General features: G+C 41.1%; 1 protein-coding gene and 1 long non-coding RNA gene across 6 annotated transcripts in view; one reads left to right on the forward strand and one right to left on the reverse strand.

Moving 5' to 3' along the window:
• The window catches only part of kif6 (kinesin family member 6), a 116,859-nt gene extending 95,039 nt beyond the window's left edge, over window positions 1–21,820 (reverse strand). Inside the window, exons 1-5 of one of the 5 annotated variants that reach the window (XR_009806191.1) lie at window positions 21,552–21,790; window positions 18,267–18,376; window positions 15,014–15,088; window positions 8,944–9,091; window positions 7,051–7,160 (exon numbers count right to left, since the gene is read on the reverse strand). Coding sequence is in view for 3 of the 5 variants with exons in the window: in XM_061895678.1 (XP_061751662.1) it covers window positions 7,051–7,160; window positions 8,944–9,091; window positions 15,014–15,088; window positions 18,267–18,376; window positions 21,552–21,611 (503 nt within the window). In the remaining 2 variants the exon portion in view is untranslated. Of the gene's footprint in view, window positions 1–7,050; window positions 7,161–8,943; window positions 9,092–15,013; window positions 15,089–18,266; window positions 18,377–21,551 lie in introns of all 5 variants that reach the window. The other 4 variants (XR_009806192.1, XM_061895678.1, XM_061895679.1 and 1 more) reach the window with 4 other exon arrangements.
• Window positions 14,764–20,260, forward strand: LOC133549843 (uncharacterized). Its single transcript, XR_009806193.1, has 2 exons — window positions 14,764–14,902; window positions 20,009–20,260. It is a non-coding gene; the product is annotated as an uncharacterized LOC133549843 (long non-coding RNA).
• Window positions 21,821–24,484: the final 2,664 nt, after the last annotated feature.

Raw genomic sequence — 24,484 nt, forward strand, 5'->3', positions numbered from 1 at the left:
CAGAGGCAATGGGGAACCTCTACTTGGAAAAGAATTAGCCATGAAACTAGGTATACTGAAAATAGGGGCCAACATATCAGCAGTCACAGACCTGAAACAGTCCCTTCAGCACCAATACCCGATTGTATTTCAGGGGGTAGGAAAGCTGAAAACAAAACAGATAAAACTACACATAGACCCAGAGGTGACACCAGTAGCACAGCCACTCAGGCGTATACCCTTTAACTTACGGGCACCTGTGGAGGCTAAAATGAAAGAACTCTTAGATCTAGACATTATAGAACCGGTCGATGGACCAACACCATGGGTAAACCCAGTGGTCATCGTACCCAAGGCAAACTCTGAAATCAGACTGTGTCTAGATATGCGACAGGCAAACCTTGCAATCATCAGAGAGAGATACCCTATTCCAACAGTGGATGAACTACTACAGGGAATGAATGGATCAGTGGTGTTCAGCAAACTGGACTTAAAGTGGGGCTACCACCAACTCGAATTGACCCCAGAATCACGTGGTATTACCACATTCGCCATCCACAATGGAGTCTACAGATACAAAAGACTTATTTTCGGCGTGTCTTCAGCCAGCGAACAGTACCAACATGAAATTGCTGCCGCACTTGCTGGTATAGAAGGGGTGGAGAACATCTCGGACGATGTCATAGTTCACGCGAAGGATGAAGTAACGCACAACGAGCGACTACATGCAGTTTTGAGAAGACTGGAGGAATATGGACTAACATTGAATTCTGACAAGTGTCAGTTCAACATGGATCGGCTGATCTTCATGGGAATTCTGCTGTCTGAAAAGGGAATCGGTCCAACAGAGGAGAGAGTGAGAGCTGTGAGCGAGGCAAGAGAGCCGGAAAATGCATCAGAAGTGAGAAGCTTCCTTGGACTTGTGAGTTACAGCAGCAGATTTATTCCACAATTTGCAACATTGTCAGAGCCACTGCGACGTCTGACAAGACAAGACACTACTTTTGAATTTGGTCCCGAACAGAAAAAAGCGTTTGAGGCGCTGAAAGAGGGCTTAGCCAAAGCAGGGACACTTGCTTACTTTAAAAAAGATGCACCAACCAAGATCATCGCAGATGCTAGTCCAGTGGGGCTAGGAGCAGTGTTAATACAGAGCCAGAAGGGAGAGAATGTTCCCATATGTTACGTCAGTCGAGGTCTAACTGATTGCGAACGTAGGTATTCTCAGACAGAAAAAGAGGCCCTAGCTCTTGTATGGGCCTGTGAGAGGTTACACCCATACGTATATGGTAGACAGTTTGATCTGGTTACAGACCATAAACCTTTAGAATCTATCTATAATCCACGTTCAAAACCATGTGCTCGTATAGAGCGATGGGTTCTAAGGCTACAGCCCTATGATTTTAAAGTAATACATATCTCGGGGAAAAAGAACATAGCAGACCCGTTATCACGTCTACTAGGAAACAGCGTACTGAAACAGAAACATGCACACGGATCAGATGAATATGTGAGATTTGTGGCAGTGAGCGCGACACCCAGCGCACTGACAACCCGTGAGGTTGAGGAAGCGTCAGCCCATGATGAAGAGCTGTGTGAGGTGCGTAAAGCCATCACTAGTGGACACTTTGAAAAGTGCACAGCATATGCTCTTGTTGCTAGTGAGTTATGTGTGATAGGACAACTGGTTCTACGCGGGACACGTATCGTGCTACCACAAGCACTGCGGGCACGCGCTCTCTCACTAGCTCATGAAGGACACTTGGGAGTTGTTGGTACCAAACAGCACCTCAGGAGCAAAGTCTGGTGGCCAGCTATGGACAAAGCAGCGGAGAGACATTGTAAATCATGCCATGGTTGCCAAATTGTTGCTCGCCCAGATGCAGCAGAACCTTTGAGACCCACACAGTTACCGGAGGGGCCTTGGCAAGATGTTGCAATCGACCTACTCGGACCCCTACCGACAGCTGAATCAATTCTAGTTGTAGTTGATTACTACAGCCGTTATTATGAATATGATGTGTTAAAATCCACAACTACATCAAAGGTGATAGATAGTCTTGAGACGATTTTTGGTCGACATGGACTGCCCATCACGTTGAGGTCAGATCAGGGCCCTCAGTTTAAATCGGAGGAATTCAGTGAGTACTGTGACACCAACGGCATTAAGCACTTAAAAACAACGCCACGATGGGCGCAAGCAAACGGTGAGGTGGAACGTCAAAATGCTTCGCTGATGAAGAGGATTCGCATCGCTGTTTCAGATGGACTTGATTGGAGGCGAGAACTCAGAAAATATGTCACAGTATACCGGAGCATCGATCACACAACAACGGGGAAGAGCCCCGCTGAGTTGCTTTTCAACCGAAAAATGAGAGGGAAGTTGCCAAGCATCACAGCAGCAGGACACGCTGATCTGGAAGTCAGAGACAGAGACGCAGAACAAAAAGGACAATCCAAGATCTATGCAGACGAACGCCGTGGAGCCAGATATTCCGACGTCAATGTTGGTGACACTGTCCTGGTGAGACAAGAAAAGACTGATAAACTTACCACACCTTTCCACACAACGCCACATAAGGTGGTGAGCAAATCAGGAAACCAAGTAGTTGTTGAATCTCCAACAGGAGCCAGATACACAAGGAATACAACATTTGTGAAACGATACAACAACTCTCATGATACACCCACCAGAATGGATGCATCCCAGGACGTTGAGGACTCCACAATAAACAGAGAGACACAACCTGCTCAACGCGCAGAACAGAGTATCACCAGCCATGACACCCAAGACACACAAAGGCCTTCGAGGAAGATACGGTTGCCACAGAAGCTGGCAGACTATGTGATGACATAGACTTTTATCTTGTTACGGTCTGGTGATGTAGTAGTAACATTTAAAAAAAAAAAGAAAAGGGAGAAATGTTTGAGTCAAGTTTAGTGACAATATTGTGTGATGTTGTAATGTGTAATTAACAACTTCAAAGTAAGGTCAAAGCAAGTTAACAGTATGATATATTTCTTGACTGAAATTGAATTGATGCATGGTTGACAATACAGAGAAGACATTCAGAATATTTGAGTATGTGTTTAATAAGAAATGTTTTGAATACTCCCTAATGTTTATAGTTGACAATTGAAAATAACCTGAAGTTTATTTCTAAGGAAAGGAGGGATGTCATGTACTGTTTTGTCATGTTCGAGCCACCGTAGCCTGTGTTCAGTGTGTGACGTCAGGAGAGCGGGGGAGAGTTGAACTCTCGAGGTTGTTAATAAACGGGAGTGATCCGAGGCATTGAGTTAAAACGTGTTGCCTGATTATTATTAAATTAAGACACCTAAATAAGCATATAGGTGAAACTGAGGACATAACAACATGATCCTTTTTCTTCGCTCCCGTGGCCGGATCTAGCACCAGTTAGACCACATTCATCACTATTCAATGGTTTTATTATGCATGTTGGCAGTTTGTAGTGGGGTGGTAAATATTACAGTCCCCATATTTACCCACACTGTAGGTTCCAGGCAAATAAATAATGGTGTAGGAATAAAGCTCAGTTACACCAACACATGCTTGATACAAAAAGTCACATCTAATGACAATTTATCTATTTAGCATTAAACATATACCTATTGAACTATAATAACTTTGTAACTCTTTGTTACTCTCTGTAAATGGCGGCGCGCATGGACGCGACGTTTCAGGCTCTCCCCTTAGGTGCATTGTTTTTATTGTTTTTATATAGTTTATTACTAGCCCAGTCAGCAACTTGCTGGGCGAAGGTTATGTACAGCCGAAACGATTTGTTGGAGATTGGATTGCGGTCTGAGCAGACTATTTCGGTGGATTTTACAAGCCGACACAACATCCCAGAGGAGTTAGCACGTAGCCCTGGAGCTCCATGGCTACTGTGCCCGGCGAGGAGGAGGCGGAGGCGAAGACGCCGTGGCCGAAGGGGCGGCGTGTTAGCCAGACTAAAAATGAACCCAAACAGACCACCGATACCAAGTCTATTCCTGGCTAATGCGAGGTCGCTCGCTCCTCATGGTGAAGAGGACAAGATGGACGAGGTGAGGCTCCGTGTAGCACAAAACACTGTGATGGACAGCTGCGCCCTATTGTTTACGGAAACCTGGCTAACGTCCTCAATACCCGACGCTAGCATGGAGATAACCGGTCACACAGCACACAGACAGGACAGAAACGCAGTGTCTTCCGGCAAGCGGCGTGGGGGTGGACTGCTAACCTACCTAAACAACAAGTGGACTTCTGATTCAAAGGTAGTTAACAGCCACTGTTCCCAAGATCTGGAATATTTTACAGTTAAATGCCGACCCTTCCATCTAGCCAGGGAGCACTCTGCTGTCCTGATCACAAACGTGTATATAGCTCCCGATGCTAACGCTAGCACGGCGCTAGCTCTGTTGCACGATACAATCAGTGCACAACAGAACAAATATCCCGACGGCATCCACATCATAGCGGGGGACTTTAATCATGTCGACCTGAAAAAAGTGCTCCCCAAACTTCACCAGCATGTGAAGTGTGCTACGAGGGGAGCTAACACACTGGACAAAGTCTATTCCAACATAAAAAAAGGATATAGAGCCAAACTACTTCCCCAATTAGGCAAGTCTGACCACATATCCCTGCTCCTTTTGCCAGCTTACACACCAATAAGAAAAAGTGCTCCTATCACAACCAAAACGGTCAAAACATGGCCGGAGGGAGCCATGGAACAGCTGCAGGACTGCTTTGATACAACAGACTGGTCAGTTTTTGAAAACCCAGACTTGGAGCAGTACACAGAAGCAGTCCTGGGGTACATCCGAGTCTAATCCAACAGGAAGCCCTGGATGACAAAAACAGTCCAGGGCTTACTCAAAGAGAGAGACAGTGCCTTCAAAGCGCAGGACCTGGCACTCTACAGTGCTGCCAGAGCCAATCTGAAGAGAGGCAAAAGCCGAACATAGGAGGAAAATGGAAGCCCACCTGCAGAGCAACAACACCAAGGAGGTATGGAAAGGAATAAAAGACATGACCAACTTCAGACCCAGTAACCCTTCGGCTGACGGCGACGCCTCTCGAGCGGGGGAGTTAAACAGCTTCTTCGCCCGATTTGAGAGAAAAACACCTGCAGCCGTCACAACAGTTCCACCCAACACCCACAGCAGCTGCACCCTTATACTGGAGGAGCATGAGGTGAGACGCACGCTGAAGGCAGTGAACCCGAGGAAGGCTACGGGCCCGGATGGAGTCCCGGGACAGGTACTAAGAGACTGTGCAGACCAGCTGGCCGGAGTATTTACGAAGATCTTCACCCAGTCCCTCTCCCAGGCCGTCATCCCATCATGCCTGAAGACTTCCACAATAATCCCGGTGCCGAAGAAGAACTCTGTCAGATGTCTGAATGACTACCGTCCAGTTGCACTTACACCTATAGCTATGAAGTGCTTCGAGAAACTGGTACGGACCCATATCACCTCAGTCCTCCCTCCCGAGCTCGACCCACACCAGTTTGCTTACAGAGCCAACAGGTCCACAGAGGACGCCATCGCCACAGCCCTACACTCCTCCCTGGGTCACCTGGAGACGGGGGGAAGCTACGTGCGGCTGCTTTTTGTGGATTATAGCTCGGCATTTAACACCATTATTCCTGATAGACTGGTGTCCAAACTGTCAGACCTGGGTCTCTCGAACTCCATCTGCATGTGGATTAAGGACTTCTTATCCAACCGCCCCCAGAGGGTGCAGTTGGGTCGCCACATGTCATCAAGCCTGCACCTCAGTACCGGCTCTCCACAAGGCTGCATGCTGAGCCCCCTTCTCTACTCCATCTACACATACGACTGCACACCTGCCCACTCCAGCAACTCCATCATCAAATTTGCGGATGACACCACCGTAGTGGGGCTCATCTCGGAGGGAGACGAGGCTGCATATCGGGATGAGGTGGAGAAGCTGTCGGATTGGTGCAAAGTCAACAACCTGGCCCTGAACACCTCCAAGACCAAGGAGCTGGTCATAGACTTCAGGAGGAAAAAAACGGACATCCTGCCCCTGATCATCAGTGGTGACTGTGTGGAGAGGGTCTCCGACTTCCGCTCCCTGGGAGTCCACCTGGCCAACGACCTATCCTGGAGAACCAACACCACGGCTACCATCAAGAAGGCACACCAGAGACTGCACTTCCTGAGAATACTCAGGAACAACCACCTCTCACAGGAACTGCTGGTGTCCTTCTACCGGTGCTCCATTGAGAGCATCCTGACCTACTGCATCTGCGTGTGGTTCAGCAGCTGCACGGCCGCAGAGAGAACGGCGCTCCAGAGAGTCATAAAGACCGCCCAGAAGTTAATCGGATGCCCCCTCCCCTCCCTGGCTGACCTGTACAGCTCCCGCTGTCTCAGGAAAGCACAGAGCATCCTGAAAGACCCATTCCACCCCGGGCACAGCCACCTGGAACTGCTACCCTCAGGCAGACGCTACAGGGTGCTAAAAGCGAGCACCAATAGACTAAAAAATAGCTTTTACCCAAGAGCCATAGTAGCACTAAACAGGCACTGAGTGTCCATATGTCCATCATGTCCTCATGTGTAATGTTTAAATGTTTTTCTATTTTTTTGGACTACAATGTGAAATAATGTTTTATGTATGTATACATAGATACATCTGTCATCTCTATCTTTTTTTTTTAATTTATTTTTTATTTATTTATTTATTTTATTTATTTTTTTAAATTTATACTACCATATTGTATATGCACCTTAGGAGGAGCTGCTCCAATTTCGTTGTTCTTTGAACCTGTTCATTGCAACAATGACAATAAAACTCTATTCTATTCTATTCTATTCTAACTCTTAGAACAAAACTTTCCATACTAAATCTCTTTATCTGAGCTCAAAAATGAATTTATGACTTTAACAGAGTAACACCAAGACCTAGATTTTTCTTAAAGTTTTCTTTACTTGCCTTCAAGAGCATGAACAGACTGTAAAGGGCAACCCATACACTGTAATAGCATAAAATGGATATCTGTAGTCATACGGAGTCCAGAAAAGCACACTCACGGTAGGTCTTCCAATCGAGATGCTTCTTGTCTGGGATCCAAAAGGTCATAACCCATTTCATTGTAAATCTCCAGATAGGAGATGTGTGTTGTATACACAGTATTGTTGTCCTGTTGAGCAGAATATACAAACAAAATTAAAAACTGATGAATGGGTGAACTAAGGTGAAAAGTTTAGTGTTATCATGTGATGTAAAGTCACTTACTGTGAGAACGGACTAAAATAAGATATGTACCAGTTTATACTAGTTTAGCACTTTTCTTGAACAAAAATGTTGACCATAATTACAGATTACAGGATTTACTGACACCAATTGCTTGAATACTGTCTCACAGAAGCATTTAACGGCTTACAATTGCCGACAATCACGAGCTAGACAAATTAACCGTTGCTCTGAACTTGGTTATTGACTTTGAACATTATAGACAGAAAAAATGCTTCCATCACAGCAAATGCAGAACACAAGTATACAATAGAGAACAGGGAACCCAGATCGTCTTCGAGAAGTTATAAACAATGTTGAACAATACCTATGTGAGTCCCACCACGTTGCCTCTTCGAAATTCTATCTAAGATCATTTGTATAGCGGTGAGTAAGGTGCTGAAATTACTCTGTTTGATCGGTTACACTGGCCACATTGTATCAAAAAGCATTGTTTAGATTAGAATAAAAATATTGGAACATTTGGTGATTGTGCCAATAGCGCAACCAGTAGAGAACTGGCATTTTTTTGTTCTGTCCAGCTACTCAGGCAAATCATATTGTTGATGTAGATGCCCATGTTTGCTATACATATTCAATTTACGAAAGAGAAGTTTGCGATTCTTCTCTCTTTGACATTTTTGTATCTGACTTGATTAAAAAGATTTACATTATTTTTGGGCGCAGCCGGACCGGAGCAGGAGGGGATAGAAAAAGAAAAAAAGGAAGGCAGAGGGGGAAATTGCAGAGACAAGAAGGGGATAAGATAGAGAGACAACAACAACAAACACAACAATAACAATAAAAACCACAACAACAACAGAACATTATCAGCAAATACGATATGTACAAATATGATACGATAAGTAATAGCAAAGAAGCAGTAAGTGGAGTAAATATTAACAACACAGAAATGACAATGAACATTATTACACTACCAATGGAGCAATATGAATACCAATAGAAATAGCACTATTGATAATAAATAATAACAATAATTACCTCTATAATCAACAATACAATTGTTTCAAATGCAACAATACATATATGTAATGATAATGTGAAATACAAAAAAAAGCAGATACATTAAGGGGAAGAAAGAGAAGCGAACTGTATTAACCTTGTAGATTGTTATAGTAACAATAGGTTAAGCTTTGTTAGTGTGCCGTGTTTTACCCAGTTTCCCCTAGGGGAACTACGTTGATATATATTTGATGAAAAAAGATTATATGCATGACTATGTATGTATGTATGTATGTATGCATGTGTGCTTGTATAGGTACAGTATGTTTAAATGTATGTTTGTATAGTGAATGTGTATGTGGATGCATGTACATAGAGTGTGTATGTACTGTATGTACTGTATTTGTGGATGTATGTGGGAGCGTAGGTACCTATGTATGCAGGTGAATATCAATGTGTGCGCGTATGTATTAATACATTTTTTTAAAAATTATATATATATACATATATATATACAGCACGTTTGTATATATGTATGTATACTTGTTTGTATGTGAGTATTTGTATGTACAATTTATTTTTGTCTCCCAATGTGTGCGGGAGTCAAAGTACATCCAATTGTCCAAGGCTATAATATTGAAATACTGACATAGTCAGCAAGTACAGTATTTATTTTAAAAAGACAGTAAATTCTGTTGTGATCACATAAGTGATGAAAGTGCTCTTGCCTGACTGAAGCGCTCGTAGAGGTATGTAAGTGTACGAGGAATAATGCCACGATCACAGAAGCGCTCTGCCCCTCCTGTGATGGTGAAAGTCTTCCCAGTACCTGTCTGGCCATAGGCAAAGATGGTGCCATTGTAGCCCGCCAATACACTGCAAAGATGCATAAAACATGTCAAAGTTGTGAAATCCAACACCAGTGAAATGAACAGGATATAAATTGCATATTGCAATGACAGGTGAATTGTGGATGCAAAATATTTGCAATGACAGGTGAATTGTGGATGCAAAATATTTGTGAAACAGTCCTAGATTATTATGAATTGCTAATGCTAGCCCCAGTTCTAATAGTAATTTCCACAGTTGTGTGCAGTGATTGTAAGGTTTTCAGGTTAGCAAGTACATTAATTGGCATGGCTCCTTCAGCTTATGACAATATGTGATGTACCATATTGTAACTGTAATGTATTGTTTCACTCCAGTCCTGTAGGGGGGCAATAATACGTATTACAAAGTGGGTACCAGCTTCAACACGGAGTACACTTTTTAAACTGCAGCTGTTTAAATAAATGACCCTGGTTTTAAAGTCTCATAAAAATTGGTCAGTCCAATCTCATAAACCAACTAGTTCATGAAAAAATATTACAAAATAACCTTTTGCCTCAAACAGTTTGTGCTTGTCAGATATTACAATGATTTATTTTGGCCATTTACAAAAATATTTACATTTATATAAATTCTACATAGTTTTTGGTCATTTCCAACCTCTATGACATCACCATGTTATACTAATGCATATTTGATTTAATGCAACAGGCCAAGTTGGATACCAGCAATCTGAGTGTAATGAATGTGATAATATAAATTTGCTGGAAAAGATAGATGTACTATAAGTGGATATGCTTATAGGACACAGACACCTGCCGTTAAAATAAGAATGTCTTTAAATGTAATTGGGAAAAATTTCAAGACCCACTAAACTGGTGCTAATTTGGTTTTACTCTGAATGGGGAATAATGGAAAACCAATAGTATGTAGGTGTTTTAAGGGGGGAAAAAACTGAAGGTGCATCTGAATGACATCTACAGTTTATAAAAAAAATGTCAAACACTTACAGAAATGGTAGTTGGTTTGTGTGACATTTGTGTATTTGAATCTTGCATGATCCACTGCCTGAATTGACAACCAGCGGAATACACAAAGGCACAGTCCTTTGTTCAATGTCACTGCTAATGATGCGGCTTAGAATGTATCTTTGAAGATTGGGCTTTTTCCAATGTACAGTCCTGTTTACACCTCAGCTTTCCTAAAAATTGGCCACACACTATCCACTAAATGGTTTACCCTTTTCAGTAGTGTTAGCATGTTCAACACCCCTGCATTTCTTTTGTTTTGTCGTACAGGTTTCACAGCAATGTAAATCTGTATCAAACTCAACCAGTTTTTTGTTTAAAATCCATTACATGGATTTTAGCCGTTTTTTTTTGTTTTTTTCGAACTCCCTTGTCCGGTTTGAGTTTCCCACAGCTGAAATGTGTGCACTACTTAATCGAACTGTTGGCCAAAGCCTGAAACATTACCAAACTAAACGAGTCTTTACGTTAATAAGAGATAAGAGGTCTACAAGTTGGCCACTGTACACATGTTTGAAACAGTAAGTTTAATGGTAGTCACACTCAAAGTGCAGAACATTTGCTTTGTTTTATTGCAAAATCCAAATCAGACTGTTACCAGACATGCTTCACAAATACACAATGACACTAAAAAACAAATTGGGAACCTTGTTCTATGAATGCTCGCCTATAGTAAAGTTTCATATAGCCCCTTACATCTTTGTAGTTGTTTGAGACTGATTATGACTACCCTGATGTTTACCAGGTGCCGCAACAAAGGTATTGCTGCTAGGTTTGCTAAATTGTTGAAAAGTGAAGACAACCCAATACCCAACCTGGTGAACTAATTCCAGTTCAGTTCGGGTGGGTTGGGGTTCAGGAATGTCGATCGCCCCTCATTGCCTCCATTGCGGGGAATGCAGTCTGGTGGCCTGCCATTCCCGGGCAGAGACCTCGCTGAGGGTGCAGGGTTTTTATTTATTTTTATTTTTTTCAAATTTAATTTATTGACGTATTTCATTTTGTGTGGTGTCACGCGAATTTCGCTTCCTGCGGGCCGGGGTTCGTGCTCGTCTGGCCTAGCCTTGCCCTGTGGGGTCTGTGTCGGTGACTTGATGCGGTGGCAGTGCAGCCTTCTTGTCTGGTGTGGGCGATATGTCTCGATTGTTTGGGCAGACGTGTGTTTGTGCGGGTTTGGGTTGGGGAGAAGAGTCTTTTGGTGGGGAAGGTGCTAATCTCTCTTGTTTGCATGTTGCCGTTGGGCTGACTGGCGACTGGTCTCAATGATCCTGTTGGAGTGTCGCATTATTTCGATCGCTTTGATTTGATCAAGTGGTTTTGGTTGTCTGGGTTATTGCAGCTGTTGTTCTTGCTGCCGTTTGTTCGTGGTTTGGGCGCCCATGGGTGCTGGGTCCGGTGCAGGGGGGTGGCCGATGTTGTGACTTGTGGCAGCGCATGCACGTGGTGGTTTTCGGGGCTGGCGAATTTGCCTACTTTGTTCTTGTTTGTTGTCATGTTGGTTGGCTTGTCGTGTGTTGGCCCGGGCCTGCCCTTGCGGAATGCTGCGCCATCCTTCTCACCTGGTGTCGCGCAGTCGTCTAGGTTTAGGCTTGTCAGGGTTGTCCTTGGGGGAGGGAGGTGCGCGGCCGGACCTGCCCACTTACTTTCTGCCCGCGTGGGGTGTGGTCTCTTGCTGGATTGCGGGTTGGCTGTCCCCTGCTTCTCCCATGCCTTGCCCTCAATTGGGCGCATCTGTCTATGGCCTGCTGCTGGCCCTAACGGGCGGCATGGTAGGCCCGGACCAAGAGTTCCTGTCGCTTGCCAGCCTGGCTGCATGGGGCTAGTGGTCCATTGTTCCCTCGACGCCGCACCTGCTATTTTGAGTTGGGCATTCTAGGTGGCTGGGGCCGTACTTTGGCTCCCACACACACTGAGAGACAAATTTATTGTGCATACAAATGCACATACCTGCTCACATACACACAATTATACATACATATATACACATACATATATTAATTCATTCATTCGCACAGAGGTACTCAAGTACTCTGTGTTTGGCGTTTTAATTCCTGCCCAGTGCTCTTATTTCCTCGTACCTACTTCCCGTGTTTTTGTATCTCTTCCTGTCTTGGTGCTCTTGTTTTGTCGGTATTTCCTGTTTGGGTTGTGTTTTGAAGCAACTTTATTTTCTGTTCTATGTCCTGCTAGCACACCTGATTCTCATTAATTAGTTTTATTCAGTTCCACCTGGGTCCGTCTTTCTGTGATGGATGATTGTACTTGTTAGTCGGTTTACTTTGCACCTCCCTGTTGCCAATGCATATAATTTTACCTGCATTCTACCTGCCATTCTCTGCATCCTTGGTGTCACGTTGCAAGCAACGCTCACCAACTCAGGAGGCCACCGTTGTGAAAGTCAGACTCGTCACAACGTAATTAATCTCGATTCAGCAATGTGGCTTTCTGCCCTTACACAATTGGAAGTTTAGACCAGAAGAATACAATTAAAAAATATGTATCCAACATCAGCATGGAAGTTAAAACAGAACTTTGAGAAGGAAAAGCAAATTCAGTGACACGCTTTAGCTTCACTGCATTGCACCAGTAATTCTGCCCTAAATGCGGACACGCAGTCATCAAATAATTGTCTTACTGACTGAACTACTGTATTGGTCCTGACTGTGACATCTACTAATCTAATCAGAAAAATAAATGTTTATGTCTAAATATTTTTTAATCAGACTTTTTGTTTGTGCTTGCCCTGGTTCAATTCCTCAGATATTACATGTACTAAAAAAACACTGCAAGCACTTTTTGTTCAAATAATTTTTGAGTTTGTGGATAAAAGCATTTTGTTCCTGAAATAATCATTAAACATGTTTTATGTGTTGCCTCAAATTATTTTACAGTACCTCAAATTCAAACATCATAATAATATATTGTAATCAAATATAAGCTTAAGTGTTTGAGTTTTTAAAAACTCCTCAATCTAGATCACCACTTGTTTGCCAAACCACTGGTGAGAAGCATGGATGTATGCAAGTAATTAATGAAGACAAATAGTAATTGAACATTTGAAAGTGTTGTTTAGTAAATCTTAAATTGAAATAAAAGTTTTACAGTATTTACTACACCAATGATATACTTCGTTTACTGCATAATGACATTTGTAATGACAAGTAAATACCAAAAGAACTTTGAGAAGACAAAATATTGTTCTTTTTACCCCTACAAAACATACTGAAAAAGATGTAAAACCGTGGCCCGAAAACCAAAGTACAGATTGTAGCGAGAGTTACCTGTACTGCTGCACCTCCTTTAAACGCAATCAAAGACATGAACAAAATGACAGTTGTCAACGGTTAGCATATATTACCTTAAAAATGTCTGTTACAAGATAATGCAGTCGTAAACAGTAGGAATGCAACGGCACTCTGTGTAAGCCTGAACAGGACCATCCGCCTTTATTAAAAATCTAAAAAAACGTATTATTAATCGAAATCGGTTGATATGAAAAAAATAATCATGTTAATTGTATTGCCATATTGCCAAACCCTACATTGTTCGCGCTTTTTGGTGTTTCTTCAGTGGGTTTTATGGTCTGAATAGATGCCATTGAAATAGGTTTCATTGTAAGCATACTTTTACTTACGTTTAAATTACAAGTTAGATTCCACTAAAGAAGAAAGACATATGTGTTAATAAGGATTGTGAATTATAGGAAAAATTAAAAAAAAGTGAAATTTCCCTTTAAGCTTGGTAGCTTCAAGAGCGAACAACGGTAATTAAAGAAAGAGTGAGTGTTTTTGCAGTAACAAGAGCATAGTGTCCGCCTTCTCAACATGTTGTACACACAGAAAATAATATGTTTGAAGTAACCAATCTCAGCCCTTGGGATCCATTTTTAGGTGTACGCAACGCTACGCAAGTTTGCAGGGGAAGCTAGTGAAGCGTACAATGAGTCTCAACACAGGAGCAGGTGGGGAGGACACTGATTTGAAAATGCATTTATTTTTTCTAGTATTGTTGGGCTCTATGGGAAAAATCTTAAAGATCAACCGGTCAATTGTGATAGACCAGTTAATCAGATGTTTGGTTGGATTTAAATCAAGATTCAAAGAAGGCCACGTCAGAACAGTCCAATGTTTCGCCCCATGTCTTACTTGTCTGTTTTGGGTCATTAGCTTGTAAGAGGACCCATGACCTGCTACAGAAACCAAGCTTTGTGATGCTGTGCAACAACACATTTTGTTCGAGAATGCTTTGATAGTGTTGAGTATTCATCACACACTGCAGAGAACAAACACACCCTGTGTTAGATGCAGTGAAGCAACCTTAAAACATAACCAAGTCTCATTCATGTTTCACCGTAGGTATGGTCTTGTTTTCTCTGAATGCTTCACTCTTGTATTAATGGGGCTGATGTGACTTGGCAAAGATCTCCAGGTGTTTACAGAAGTTGTGTAGCTTGTCAATATGCATTTAGGCAAATTCGTGAATGTAACTATTTACTGTAATTGTTTTAAACTCTTAATTTATCTTGTTAACAGGTGTGTCTGGCCGTGGCATGTCTCTTTAAACAAAAGCACTAAATGAGCAAGCAGAACAGCTCATAGTGTCCTTCTGCTGTGACTTGTTAAAGTTCTGACAGTCACAATGGATTAACTTTCCATCTCGCCTGCCAGCTGAGCCCACTTAGTGGTTTAAGTATGTCAAGTACACCAAAAATCAGGCACCCCCCATTTGGATCTTAAAAAAGGCTGAGCCTATCTGGCTTCCCGTTAGCAGAGCTGGATGAAGTTACGTACATGGCTGGACTTTCGCCTGGATAAGCATAGCGGCCCACAAGGTAAAGTCTTGTGCATTTTATCATTTGTTGATTAAATGTGAAAAACACTCAAATAAAACATGGAGCTCTGATGGTTTAAACTTTGAAGTAACAGTGTCATGATGACTTTACCTGTCTGTGACGGGTTTGGCGATGTCTTCAAATATATTTTCTTGTTTGGTTGCCTGATCAAATACTTTTTGGAACCTGAACAAAAGTGGGAAGAAATTGAAACATTGCTATTCAAGTGTGTTTACTACTCAAACAAAATCTAACAATCAAAGTAGGCCACACAATGCCGTTTACCAAAGCCCTTTTACTGTTTAAATATTGTTTAGTATTTAATTTTAAAAAAGGATTAAGAAGTCATTATATTTGCTAAAGAAGTTAAATCCTGTTTTAACCCACAAAAATGATGAGAGGGAAGCGAGTGGAATCCACCCAGGAGGGTTGTTAAATGTGGAAATTGTATTTATACAAGGGCAAAGGGGAACCTCCGCATGATATTATAAGACTCTGTGGTTTGCAAAGACTCGCCATGTCCACTACTGTCTGACTACCTAACTGTGAATTTAGGGCTTTAGAAGCGTGGCAGGAGCCCTGCCCAGAGGGTATATAAGACTGCAGCTTTCACAAGCAGATGTTCTGGCCCTGGCAATGACAGATTTGGTGGATGTATTATTCCCGCATCTTATATGCAACCTTGCGAGCAACATATCTTACTTTTATGTATTGTTTCGAGAAACCTGGATAGGCATTATACATCAAATTGATGGATGGAGGGGACACTATTGCTAACATTTAACTTTGGCCAAAATATAATAAATATTTGTAAGCAAAGTGTTGTGTTGGAGCGTCAAAATCAACTCGTGCGATTAATCACAAAAAATTGAACTAATCATACATAAGCACAGATTAATCATGCAATACATTTTGACCGCACATGCTCATTTGCATGATCGCATTTGGATACCTGAAAATAGGCGTGGGCTGCTATACAGTCAGTGATGCAAATGTGCAAAAATGAATGAGGAGATGCCGACTGGTGTGCTCACTGTCAAATTTCACTTTAAAATACATCCCGACGGGATTTTATATAATACTGTAACTAAGTCTTGAGCAAATAAATTAAGGTAATTCAAGAAAAATATTTAAAAAATCTTTTGACAATAATTTTGCATTTGTGTATTCATTTTGGGGTATTTTTTAAGGTTAATTTAAATTAGGCAAGCAAGTAATTTACTGCGATGAGATAGCGACTTGTCCAGGGTGTACTCCGCCTTCCGCCCGATTCTAGCTGAGATAGGCTTCAGCGCCCCCCGCGCCCCCGATGGGAATAAGCGGTAGAAAAATGGATGGATGGATAATTCTGCTTAATAAAAATTATATATATATATATATATATATATATATATATATATTTGTTTTTGTTTTTTTTAAAAGGATTATTTCCGTTCATGGGCCTCATCTATCAAGCTTTTGTTGCCTACTGTGTTCTGCAAGTCTGAATATTTTTGTGCGTACGCAGATTTAGGGTTCTTGGCGTCCGGACACTCAAGTGAGGATTCCACAAAGTTTTATTGATGACACCCCAGGTCAGTCCACTTCAGTTCAAATAAGAATACAACATGGACCAAAGATTTGCACCAGCATTAAAATAACTAAAAAGCCTGAAAAATCATGAAAATGTGGTATAAAGTTCATCTGAGCTTTTCTATTTTAGATGCATTTTGTAAAAATATGCTATATTAATTGGTATATAACAACAACAATATGTTATGTGTATGTTGTTATTTTAGAACATACTCATAATCTGTTTATGCAATCAAAGTGACAAAAATGTGATGATCCTTTTAAATATAATACATCAAGAATCGTATATGAAACATTTCAGAAATTATTACCTACTAACCTACAACGGTTTTTTTATAACACCAGTGCGGGCTCATAACTTGAGAGGTTTTGGATATGTTTCATTGCCGAGAGCTCAAACCACTCGTAAATGTTTTTGTGTGTCTGTATGCAGAGTAAAACTTTGGACCAAATAGGACTAACAACACAAGCAATGCCAAACTATTCATCGATTTAAACTGTTATATAAAAATATCAGGAATAAGCGGTAGAAAAAATATCAGGTTTGGTTAAAATATAGAGATGAAGTTCCTTCATTTGAGTTGCTGTTGTACTCTGTCTAATAGTGTTAAAATGTGCTCAATGTTTCCTTACCATCATTGATTGCTATATTGTCTATTGCCATTGTTGGTATTGTTCATTCTTCTGACATTGTTGCTACAAATTTTTGTTATAGTGTAATTATTATTATAATTATTGTTATATGTGGTAATGCCACCATGATATAACATTAGTATAATAATCATTGAACACAGTAACAGTGAAGCTCAATGTATTAATCACTGAATGGACAACTGGGAGTTTCAGGAAAAAACTACAAAATGTATAAATTTTTATGTATACATACGTGTGCTTTTTCTTTACGTTGTGGAATATGTAGCACGCAACATCATTTCTGGGAAATATACCGTAGAAGTGCGAACCAAACTTTTTAGCAAGCGGAAGGTTCGCTCTGGGAGGTGCCGGTGTTGATGCACGTGTATTGATCCAGAAATGTATGCGAGAATGCATTAAGAGATGTATCATTAATTGCTAATGTACTTTTACCAAAAATATATATAATAAAACATCTCCTTTACAAATACAACTAATGCCAAATTAGAGCCTTCAAGCAGACACCAGAAAACATCAATTACATGTGTTTCATTAAGCCCCTTAAGGTAATCTAGAAGTTAAAAAAATGCTGAATATACAATATATCTAATATTTTTATTTCTGACAGTTAAAATATTTCGACACACACACGGAGGAGCGAGGATTCTTTTTTAAACATATTAGATATAGATGCAAAACGGCGGCTGCAGAACAGTCTGTCTTGATAAATCACAGCGCGAGCGCAAAATAATTTTATTTGGATCTCCTCCTCCTAGTATTGTGGGCATTCTGATATCATATATTCTCCATATACATGAAGACAGACTCACTAAATGGATTGCAATCTCTATTTTTCCTATTTAGGAGATGCAAACCTCTGCACACGAGCTCAGGAAATCAACTATGCGTGCGCTATTAAGTTTGCACGTTTTAATACACGCAAACCTTAGTTAGTCAGGCCCTTAGTGTACCCAAGTTAAAAAGTCTGATTTGGTCCACAAAAAAGCATCAATGCATAACCAATTAGTATTTTCAGCTTCTTTCTCGTTTTCATTATCTTACACTAAAATTATTAGCTATATGTATTCATCTATTAATCAGCATAATACATCCAAGTAGAGCGTCTTCCATAAGTAAACTGATTTCTGAGAAAAAGCACCTGAATTTGAAGCACTCCTTCTTGTTGTTAACAAAACCTTCAGCCGTGTCCTTTGGCACCAAAAACTCCAAAGAAGCGCTCGCCTGCTCTTTACTGTTGACAGAGTACACCTAAGGGAGCCAGAGACAACCGCAGAGTTAGTCCAACACAAACCTTAGCCACTCTACCACCTGAAAAACAAATGTCTGTTCTTCTACTCTATAGATTATTTTGTAAACACAAACTTGGTTTTTTTAACATACTGTACATTTAGTCAAATAAGGCAGAGGTGCTGAAGACAAGTATAAGTTAAACGCTAAAACACACCAGACAATTCCCATGCAGTATACTGTAAATTTAGCTTCTTGTGGTGTGGGGCACTGTCTCCTCCAAAAAGAGAAACTGGAATTAGAAAATATTATGTGGAATGCTATATAAATGAACAAGGAATCATACTGTAGTAGTATATATAGTATTGAGACGTTGTGCCTACTAAGGCCAAAGCCATGCCTCAGGGGTCACAAAAAAAAAACTATGGCAAAATCAACCAATGTAGACAGAGTTCAAGCAGTGGATGGCATTTAAAGTGAGGTCGTCCAGGTCAATGTGAACACCCCCACCCTTTGTTTTTGATATCTGACATATGTGCTGGCATATGTCTCCAATAGAGACTGATGAAATTACAAACCTTAGGGATTCAGAAGGGCAAAAGAGGCCACACTAATAACTGGATTGTTTTCCTTGTCACCCTGGCCACCCTTGTTTTCTCGTCTTCTTGTACAGAATCTCAAAAAGCCCTATCGATGTGGCTGTGGTCATTTCATTGTGGTAGGTACTGTCAGTGCAAGCTAAGCTGCCATAGAAACCATTTGTGTGATTTGATTACTGCTCCCAACAGGAAGAGTGTGCAGACAAACTAGATTTCAGGAATAAGTGAATGCATTGCCAGGGGTATGATTAATGCAAGCTGGCCTTGTTTACATGTGAACAAACCCCAGTGGCAGTTGAACTTGGTAAACATTAGTTGACTTACCCTCTTGAGAACTAGCGTCCTCTACAGTATACATTTTAGTTTAACATAACAGGGCTATTTTTTATGTGTAACTCTGCAGAGGACCCTAGTTCTCAAGAGGTTATACAGCAAGGGTATGTGAGCTACCAGTAGCTTGCAAGGTAATTTTAAGTAGGTCGCCATATTTGCTCAAACTCTTAGTGTAGGTATACATGTTCAAATGTAGTCATTATGCCTCCGTTTAATTGCAAATTACCACAATATAGCGCAAAGACAATGACTGCACTGATCTGCAGATCTGCTTCCTGATTAAAGTACCATTTACATGTTTGACAAAATCATTTGTTTTTGTCAAAGTGGCTTGAGAAAATATGTGCACTGGAATTAATACAAGATGCACATAGTTGATGAACAACATTTTTACTGTGGATTTTTTTAATACAAAATGTATGTTGCGGATACCAACATACTGTTAATGTTCTGGCAAAACAAGCTTATACCATTTATTTGGGTAGGAATAAGCTATAGAAATAAATGTTACAAAAATAAGAAACTCATTTTGTAAAAGTAGCTCTCAGAAGAAAAAAGATCAGAGACAGGCACTCACAATAAAGTATGTGACAAAAACGTTATTATTTTATTACGGTTATTAGTATGACATTGTTAAGAAGTACAAATTAACTTTAAGTTAACTTTTGACCATTTATATTTTTTATGGTTGATGTAAGTATAATGGATACTTTTTCGACAGGTTCGGTGGCCATGGATGAAGTATAGGTTGTCCAGGGTCGGGACCCAGGGTGGACCACTCGTCTGTGCATCTGTTGGGGACGTCTCTGCGCTTCTGACCTGTCTCCACTTGGGATGGTCTCCTGTTGGCCCCACTATGGACTGGACTCCCACTATTATGTTAGATCCATTATGGACTAGACCAAGGGTCGGGAACCTTTTTGGCTGAGAGAGCCATTTAAGCCAAATATATTAAAATGTATTTACGTGAGAACCATGTAATATATTTTAATACTGAATACAACTAAATGTCTGCATTTTTAAGTAAGACCAACATTTATAGAGTGTAATGTCACAAACTCGCATGGCAGCAGTAGTGGCGACGAGAGCAGGTAAGATGATTTTAATATCATCAACAGAGGAAAATGAAGCAGTCTTGCATGTACAGTTCTAAACAATAGTCAATCTTCGAGCCCTGAGGAGCACGTGAGACAAGCATAAATAGAAACATGCTGATTAGCAGCAGGTATGGACCAGATGCCAATCAACAGCAGGCGAGGGAAAAACAGAGCAAAGAAGTGGGACAAGCAGGAAATGGAAACAAAATAAAAGCAATGATGGGAAATAAATACAAAACAATGAAGCACAAACAGAAATTAAGTGACAGATCTTCACATAATAAGTCTGTTATTCTTTTTAAAAACATTGTTATTCGGAAGCTCACTGATTATAAATAAAATACTTCTTACCATTAATGCGACTTCTTGAACAGTTGCGTTAGCAAAACAGACGGATGGATTAAAATCCATGAGAATGTTTTATATTTTGAACGTTATTTTTAACACTGTGATTACCAGCGGAAGTATTCATTACGTATCATGTTAAGCAATGTCAGCTAAGATGTATCTGAGAGCCAGATACGGTCATCAAAAGAGCCACGTCTGGCTCTAGAGCCATAGGTTCCCTACCCCTGGACTAGACTCTCACAATATTATGCGAGATCCACTCGACGTCCATTGCACCGGTCGCCCAGGGGTGTGGGGTACCCCACATCTGCGGTCCCTTCCAAGCTTTCTCATTGGTATTTCATTGGGTTGAGTTTTTTTCTTGCCCTGATGTGGGATCTGAGCCGAGGATGTCGATGTGGCTTGTGCAGCCATTTGAGACACTCATGATTTAGGGCTATAGAAGTAAACATTAATTGATTGATTGATTGATTGATTGGTTGATTGACACTTGGGCCAATTTAGTCACGGGGAGAACATGCAAACTCCACACAGAAAGACCCTGAGCCCAGGATCGAACCCACGACCGTATTGTGAGGCACACGCACTAACCCCTCACCACCGTGCTGCCAAACTGATGTCATATGTGTCAATTAGTACGTGTATGACGTTTCATAATTCGTATTATCAATTTAGTCATCTTATTTCACCGGAGATATTTTGACTTATTGGGACTGATAAGATTGAAGGTGTGGAAATAACAATAAGTATGTTATGTACAATAAGCGTGTTTACATTAACGCAGGGTCAACGCTGTAAGAAGAGTAGGTGCCAACTTACCGAGGTGTCTTTCTGAGTGGGCTTTATACGAGCAAATATCTGAATTGTCTGTTTTACCATATTTTCACCAGTATAAGTCAAGTGTTTACTTTCCGGGCTTGTATGCTAGCTGCTGCTGAGCTCGCTCGACACATTCAGCTCGTGTGTTGACGTTGCCAGGTGACAAAGGTGGAAGTTATGCCAAAGATCGTGTGTGACGAGGCGATGACCTTCTCGGATGGAAATCAATGCAGCACAGTTTATGTGCGGTACCGTCTTCCTGTCAGTCACACGCGTTGAGAGACTGTGTTTATTTTAAGCGTGTGTGAATATGTGTGAGGCCCTCTGGGGATACTGGAGTAAGGAAGCTGTGAATCATTCAAGTCCTTGTTTTGATCCAATATACCCATCATCCTTTGTCAGGCAGCTGTGAATTGCATGTTCAAGACAAAAGATCACCTCTAACTCAGTGAATCATCCAGCAGGCTTTCTGACTACTCGGTATGTTGGTATCGAGCCATCCATCCATCCATCCATCCATTTTTCTACCGCTTATTCCCTTTGGGGTCGCGGGGGGCGCTGGTGCCTATCTCAGCTACAATCGGGCGGAAGGCGGCGTACACCCTGGACAAGTCGCTCACCTCATTGCAGGGCCAACACATATAGACAGACAACATTCACACTCACATTCACACAATTTAGTGTTGCCAATCAACCTATCCCCAGGTGCATGTCTTTGGAAGTGGGAGGAAGCCGGAGTACCCGGAGGGAACCCACGCAGTCACGGGGAGAACATGTAAACTTCACACAGAAAGATCCCAAGCCCAGGATTGAACCCTGACTACTCAGGACCTTCGTTGTGTGAGGCAGACGCACTAACCCCTCTCCCACCGTGATGCCCGGTATCGAGCCAATACTAAGTTGATACAGAACCAGTTTGGCCAATGTCAATATAGATATTTAGTTTTCACTTGAATGATTTTGTGGTTTTCAGTGATAATTAGAACACAACTCTGATCTTAGGCACCCCCCAATAAAGATATTAAACCTATCTATGACCTTTTTAACAATACATACTTACAACTGTATAATGGGATAATATAAAAAACATTATCCAGTATTCCCTCATTAACTTGTGTTGCCCACAATTATTAGAAAAAATAAATAAAATAAAACCACTCTTTACTCTAATTTAAATCCAGTTGACATTCGGACTATAAACAATAATGTCTCTATTTAACAATAAAGTAAATCATCATGTTTTGTTGTTAGTTGGTGGTAAATGAAGTTCGGCAAAGTAGGATTTATTTATTATAAATGTCATATTTTCATTGCTAGAGTGTAATGACCTGTTCATGGCCGTCTAAATAAGTTGTTTTATGATATCTGAGACCCTAAACATGAAGTAACACTCATATAGTCACGTTTACACTGTTTTAAACCAACATGCAGTGTGCCCCCGCCCAGAATCCAACGTGTGCGTAGAACTCATTTTGCATCATTAAGCACTCGCAAAATGCCATCCATCCATTAATGTTTTTATGCTGAACCGAAGTCGGGTCGCGGGGGCAGCAGCCTAAGCAGGGAAGCCCAAACTTCCCTTTCCACAGCCACTTTGTCCAACTCCTCCCGGGGGATCCCGAGGCGTTCCCAGGCCAGCCGGCAGACATAGTCTTCCCAACGTGTCCTGGGTCTTCCCCGTGGCCTCCGACTGGTCGGACATGCCCGAAACACCTTTCACACACACACGTTCGGGTGGCATCCTGACCTGATGCCTGAACTCACCCCCCCTCTCACCCCCCATGCATTTGTTTGTTCGTTTATTTATCATTCTGATTTATATTTATCAATTAGACTTAGACTTCCTTTTATTGTCATTCAAATTTGAACTTTGCAGTACAGATAAGAACGATATTTTGTTGCATTAACTCATGGTAGTGCAGGATAAAAGAGCAATAAGGTGCAGATATAGATAAAGAGATTACTGTAGAGATAAATATATTGCACTTTTGCATATGCATCCACGTTTATGGATGTATGTTGTATTGTCTTTATATTTCAGCGAGTTTTAATCCATTTTTGGGGAGAATTGAGTGGATTATTACGATGCGTTAATGAGTCTTACAGCCTGACAGAAGAAGCAGTTACGGAACCTGTAGGTTCTGCTACGGAGTCTGCAGAACCTCTTTCTAGAGTCCAGCAGTGAGTCTCTGCAGATTTTCTGAGCCCTGGTCAGGCAGCGGCTTTTTGCAATCTCCTGGATAGGAAAAAGAGGAGCTCTGATGATCTTTTCCGCCGTCCTTACCACTCTCTGCAGAGACTTCCAGTCTGAGGCACTGCAGGCTCCAGTCCAGACAGAGATGCTGATGGTCATTATGCTCTCTATAGTGCCTCTGTAGAATGTGGTGAGAATGATTTGAAATACTTAATACTAGTGATGTCACTGTGTAATCATTCATTTTTAATTCAGATTAATCACATTTTTATATCGAAATTATTCACAGGTTTTTACTCACTTGCATGATTTAAATGAACTAACACATGCAATTTTATTGTCAGAAGGTCATACTGGAAGATTCTTTTTAAATGTGTTGCTACCTGAATGCACTACATCTATTTGCTAACACTTTTATCTAGAGTACCATCAGGGTTTGTTGTGGAGCGACATTTGCCAGTGAGCACAACAGTCAAAGTATCCTCAGTCATCTTTGCACTGACAAATGCTTTGACCTGATCACTGATAGTTCAACAAACCATGCTGCCTTTCAAGTAACCATCCACGGTTAAGGAAAGTTAAGGAAGGAAAGGAGCATGTGCGCTCAAAATTAGTTGCATGATTAACCTTCACACATGCATGATTAATACGATAATTTGTTGTGACTGATCAATTGCATGAGTTAACTACGGTACTTATTTTTGACATCCCTACTTATTGCTATTTGTTTTAATTGGTA

Source organism: Nerophis ophidion, linkage group LG03, assembly GCF_033978795.1.
Source record: "Nerophis ophidion isolate RoL-2023_Sa linkage group LG03, RoL_Noph_v1.0, whole genome shotgun sequence".
In the NCBI taxonomy this organism is placed as follows: domain Eukaryota; kingdom Metazoa; phylum Chordata; class Actinopteri; order Syngnathiformes; family Syngnathidae; genus Nerophis; species Nerophis ophidion.